We start from the raw sequence: 6,000 nt of genomic DNA on the forward strand, positions 1-6,000 counted from the left end.
TATTTATGATTTTTTTATTTTTGATAGGAAATAGATTTTAATGATTATGAACTATTTTTTTCACAATATTATACAATTTATTTATTAATTAGTTAGTACCTTCATGTATTCATTAATTAGTAATTTTTTATTTTATTTTTAAAATCCGTATATAGTAGTTTAAAGTGCATCACATTTATTGGGAAAAAAATAACATCTTTGTTAAATCAATTTCTATCTTTTTACTTTTTGGTTTTAAAATAGCCACTAAATTAAAGTGTTATAATATGGTTTTAACACCATAGTTATGTGTGCAACAGATTTTGTTCTTATAAAAAAAATGTTGTGACTTAAGATTGTATTTAATTAAAATTTTAAGAAATTTAGTTAAAATTTTAAAATCACATTTAATTTCTATTTTTGAAAATACCTTAAAATTCAATGGTATAAATAAATATTTTAAAGAATATTTTATAATACAATCAATTAAGATTTTAAAATAACAAAAACAAAGTGGTGATATTCATTTTAAATTATAAATGGTATGAAAAGTTCATGAGATTTTATTATTTATTAAAATGTGTATCTTGGTAAATTTCTTGTTTATTTTTAATCATTTGATACATAACTATACATTCCCTGTATTTTGAATGATATTTTGAAAAATTTATTTTAAATCATAGATGTTTGGGAGGTTTTTATCAATAATTTATAATAATTTTTATTACCTCTAAATATATATTTACAAATTGAGATGAGATTATAGATATTTGTTTGATTATGTCTTGTTTATCTTGCCATGTAAATTACTTCAGTTATGGATTGTCTTTGGATTTATGAAAATAACAATTCCTAATTACAAGTACCTACAATCCTAGACTTATTATTACTTTTTTAGATTAGGAGGAAAAATGATCCCGAGTATAAGTGCAAAGTTCCAGATACACTACATCAAATCTATCCATTTACGACGGTTTTTTTGAACTAAAATCGTCGTAATTGAGCCATTTACGATGGAAAAAAATCGTCGTTTTTGGTCGAGTAGTAAGTTCGTTTTTTCGTCACAAGATAAAATTGCGTCGCAAGTTCGCAAGAAGGGACCCACATACTCAATAAAATAATAAATCTACTTACGACGGAAAATATCGTCGTATGTTATAAAGTTACGACGAAAAATATCGTCGTATGTTAGTTACTTACGACGGAGGAATCGTCGGATATTTTCTTGTGGGTCCCACCTTGATAAAATATAACATAAATGTACGACGCAAATTTACGTCGTAAATTAGTAACTTCCGACAGAAAAAACTGTCGTATGTTAAGATCTGGGGCCAACTTACGACGGAATATGTGATGAACGACCGTCGTAAGTTTGTATTTCCAGAATAGCCAAATTCTGATTTTTCAGTTTACAGCCATTTTCGGCTTCCAATTTAAATTCTAAATCTGTCAAAGTCTAATGCAATCACAAACTAAAAACCAAAGACATTTGTCGTAAACACAATTCCAACAACATATACATTTATGATTTTATTACATCAAACCCAATAGCAAGTACAAGTTCAAAGTGGTAAGTGGAACACTCCCGAATCAGAAAACAAGAATCTTTAGTGCTCCATGTTACATGATGCATAAGTATCTAAAGTTACATAATTATTTCAATTTTCAAAATCCAAATGCAGGAGCAACCCTATACTCCTGTCCTTCTTGACTCTTGCTGCATTTTTCAAAATAATCAAAAAGTTACTTCTTGTCACTAAAAATAGAAAATACACTACCACAGGTCTACACATATGTTAAATTTATAGGGATAATGAGTACCAAAGATAATTTAAAAGAAACCTTGATTTTCAGCTGTTTGTTGACATGTCCAAGACGACGTTCCCCAATACAAAACAGTAAAACATAATGTGGCTCTTTATTTATTACAATATGTGAATGATTGAAATGATAGAAGATTAGAACTGATCATAAAATTAAATTCCTATAGCTCCCAGTACTTTCACACTTAATAAAATCTCTGCAAGCTAAGCCTAACTATTCAGACCAGCACTTGAAGGGTCTTTGAATACATTTGATGTTTGGTCAGGTTTTTCACCTTTTGTATACATCTATAAAAACTAATCTCAATAGTGTTATTATTTTAGTACATTTGAAGATTTATAGAGTTGTAAGATGGAGTACATATTGGATGTTTGGTCAGGTTTTTGTTTTCATTCATTAATTCTTAATAGGACTTTTTATACTACACTACTCTATAGGTACCTATACTTCATAGAAAGCAGAAATATATAGGGAGGTTCGTGTTAATATCTAACAGTTAGTTCAGATACCTTGCTGCGGAGCTCCTCCATTTGTTCAGCCATAGCCTGTGACTGCATACATATAATATAAGTGTATAATCATTTATCATTTATTAGATGGGAGCAGAAAGAAAAGAAAGATTTCTAACTAAACTAAATTATTGTTAAATTTTATAAGTGAGGTTAAAAAAATTAAAGTAATCAGTTTAGAAAATTGATATTTTACTACACACTCGGATGATTTTTGTATAGCTAGCCATTGTTTTCTAATTAACTTCTTTGACATTGTTACCTTTCTAAATATAGAACAGTGTATTGTTCTCATTGTGCATAGTATATATGCAGAAGTTATCAGTCACATACACATACAATATGTTACCAGTTTGAAGCAGTAAAATACTGTGTAATCTTGTAGTTAATATTCATGAAGAATTAATAATGGTGCTGCAAACAATTTCCACAACATGAGAGATTACACATATACCAGCATAATGTTAAAGTACATTACAAATTAAACATAAAATATTTATACTTAGTCCATGTTGATGAGCATTTACCAACATTAAATTTAGTCTTTTTCCAACTCTTATCTTTCTGATCACATTCAACATTGTCAAGGAGAATCATTTGAAGGATAATGTTGGGGTGGGGTACCACAGAGAGGATATTATATTACAAACCCCAGGCTGACAATTTGCACAGAGAGAATGGGGAACATAAGTTTTTGTAGTAAAAATATTCTCATCTAATCATACATTTTTCTAGTACCAAAAAAATAAACAATTAACAATTAATTTTCTTAGCGAGTATGAGAACGTTGATTTGTTATACAAGTATACCATTAAGGAAACTGTTGTATCCTTCTCCATTGACTCTTTCCCAGTCTCTGTTTTACAAGACCCCCCCTGCCATTCTTAAATATAATAGTTAAGCTTTAAAACTCTGAATAAACTGAAATTAATTAATTAAAGATAATAAAAAATATTAATCAATATTATTATAAAAATCAATATGGTAAACCAGTGAGTTTAATAAAATGGGGAAAATAACCAAAAAGCAACTCCCACCTGTAAATGCCATATCAGAATATGTGCGAATATGTCACTCCTGTGAGCAGCCCTAAGCAAGTATCCTTCAACTAATTTCTGCAATTGAGGAAAACTTGTTGGAAACAAAAAATGGACCTCACAAATATTTATATTTTTGATAATAAACCAAACACACAATTGTATATATTAATAACAATAATAAGTTACAACTTTTTCACTCTTGACATAAACACAAGGCTGCTGGCTATTTTTCTCAACAAAGAGCTTCAGCTTTGTTCTGTTTTCTCAACAACTATTCTGTGTTTTTTTCTTTTCAGGTGTGTTTTTTTACAAACAAATACTTAACCTATATTTATACTACTTGATGATACCGCGTGAAACTTAGCCAGCTGCATGCATGCTTTCTTTGACATTTACTGTCTAGTTAATACATGAGGACTTTAAGCTAACATTGTATTACTTCAAACCTAGATGAAGTCTTGTAATCTGCCAGTCTACCATGTTCTACGCCATCATATTTATTTAGCTACTGCGTGTACACTTCTAAGGGTGACACCTTTTCCATTTGTGCTTACACATATTTGACCATCAATCTTGCATACTGTAACATTTATTTTGCCCACCATTTATCATGGGTTTAGCTAGCTGCTGATATTGATGCTTGACTTCCTATCATGTTAGATATTTAAAATATTTATTCGAACCAGCTGTTGTGATATCTTCTAGAGAGAGTTTGACTTCTAACAAAACTCTCATTTACGCAGAAGGTATTAAACCCTATTCAGATAGCTTTATACACTGCTTAGACAGAGCCCTCTTAAAACAACTTACCAAACGCATCATGATTTTTCCAAATTATCTTTTCTGGAAATTAATTCTAAGTTATGTTAAAAAGTCTAAATTATCTTTAGTTTGTTAAGATAAGAAATTGGCTTCTATTCTAGTGGATGTAGTTTATCACTTAGTAGTTAGTAGTACTAGATAGAGTTCGAGTTAGCTAAATGTTAGGAAAGTAGTTTGTAATTTGCCTATATATGGCTTATTAGTAATTTCAAATTCACAATGCAGAAAGAATAAATATAGTGTTTCATTGACATATTTTTGTATAAATATGTCAATGTTACGTGTCTACGATGGGATTTTGTATAAATATAGGGACCAAAGTCCAAACAATCACTCTGTAAAAAAGCCCATTATCGTTTGGGGTCAATGTTATGTTTCTATGATGGGATTTTGTATAAATATAATAGCACAAGATAATGAATGATGACAGCCATCTTAAATAAAGGTAATGATAGGATTTGCAGTTTACCTGCTTTTTAAATTTTAATGATGAGAACAAAATTGATATATCAAAATTTAGCTCACCAAAATAATCATGATAATTGATACAGTACAAACTTGTATAAAGCAATGCTTTCAGTAAAAAAACAGAGAACTACAAGAAACCTCAAGTAAAGAGAGGTTTATCTCATCGAAGTAAAATCGAAGTTAGAAAGGTAGCTGCTCGACAAATTACAGTAACAAACTAGCGTCATCACCTCGCTAATTTACTTGATGATATACTTGATTACAAATAAACCTTCAGATTCAAGATGAACTGCATTACTTAATCAAAGAAAATTACCAATTAGTACTTGAGAATTCACATATAAATAGGTTAGGCCTAATTAACCTCATTTTATCATCCATGATCAATTTTAGGAGTTAAATATATCGTTAATTTATCACTGTGTGTTAATTTAAATAAGTTGTTTCACTTTCTATAACACAATACATGTGGTACAATCACTCAAAATCATACATTTGATAGTTTAGTACCAAAATATCTAAAAAGCTAAAAATCAATTACTCAAAATCACAAAATCTTTTACAGAACCAATTACCCCGAGAGAGAGAGAGAGAGAGAGAGAAGGGTGAATCAAGATACCTTAGCTTGAGCCATAAATTGAAACTCTAATCTTAAAATCCTGACTTGTTATCCAAACATTAATTGAATCTTCAGCTTCCTTCGTTGTTCACTAGACTTGTTATCCAAACCCTAATTGAACCTTCACCTTCAGCTTCCTTCGTTGTTGACTGGACTTGTTATCCAAACCCTAATTGAAACTTCTGCTTCCATCTTTGTTGACAGAGTGAGAGAGAAAGATTAGGTTTAGTGAGACAATAATACATCTGAGAGGTAGATGTATCTTAAAAATGGGTGGAAATGGGTTGTACTAAGTGCCGTAAATTTTTACTTCATACAGTAATAAAAAATTACTTTTAAAATCCTCAAACATTAAATGATGAAAACTTAATACATGGATTACAGATTTACAGTTGTCTTGATCCCTTGAACGTTGACCGAACCTACTTAAGTATTACGGAAAAGAATTTAATAAAATACCCTTAATTACAATCTTAAAAATATGATGGACTTAAAGTATACTCCTCGATATTATACTTAATTTGTAATTAACTTTTTATGATAATATATAAATTTATTTTGATTATCGATCAAAGTATAGTTAATTTAACTACAAAATAATCAAAACAGTATAAATAAGTTTGTGGTGTTTACCTAGTACACACCCGAAATATAGCGGTTACGAGTTTTTTACCATAAAAGAAAATTAATAATACATGTAATATGAGATGGAGGGTGTATTAAGTAGATACCGTGTAAA

The 6,000-nt window shown here is 29.5% G+C and overlaps 1 protein-coding gene across 5 annotated transcripts in view; it reads right to left on the reverse strand.

Moving 5' to 3' along the window:
• Nucleotides 1-5,500, reverse strand: part of LOC141707686 (protein AGAMOUS-LIKE 6-like) — a 49,240-nt gene extending 43,740 nt beyond the window's left edge. Inside the window, exons 1-6 of one of the 5 annotated variants that reach the window (XM_074510999.1) lie at nt 5,262-5,500; nt 3,350-3,427; nt 3,122-3,187; nt 2,312-2,354; nt 1,822-1,862; nt 1,479-1,696 (exon numbers count right to left, since the gene is read on the reverse strand). In XM_074510999.1, coding sequence (XP_074367100.1) covers nt 1,670-1,696; nt 1,822-1,862; nt 2,312-2,354; nt 3,122-3,187; nt 3,350-3,427; nt 5,262-5,276 — 270 coding nt within the window. In that variant the 5' untranslated portion in view covers nt 5,277-5,500 and the 3' untranslated portion in view covers nt 1,479-1,669. Of the gene's footprint in view, nt 1-1,478; nt 1,697-1,800; nt 1,863-2,311; nt 2,355-3,121; nt 3,188-3,349; nt 3,428-5,261 lie in introns of those variants that run through there. The other 4 variants (XM_074510996.1, XM_074511003.1, XM_074511001.1 and 1 more) reach the window with 4 other exon arrangements.
• Between the last annotated feature and the right edge of the window lie 500 nt (nt 5,501-6,000).

The sequence above is a fragment of the Apium graveolens genome, chromosome 2 (assembly GCF_009905375.1).
Source record: "Apium graveolens cultivar Ventura chromosome 2, ASM990537v1, whole genome shotgun sequence".
NCBI classification, from domain to species: Eukaryota; Viridiplantae; Streptophyta; class Magnoliopsida; order Apiales; family Apiaceae; genus Apium; species Apium graveolens.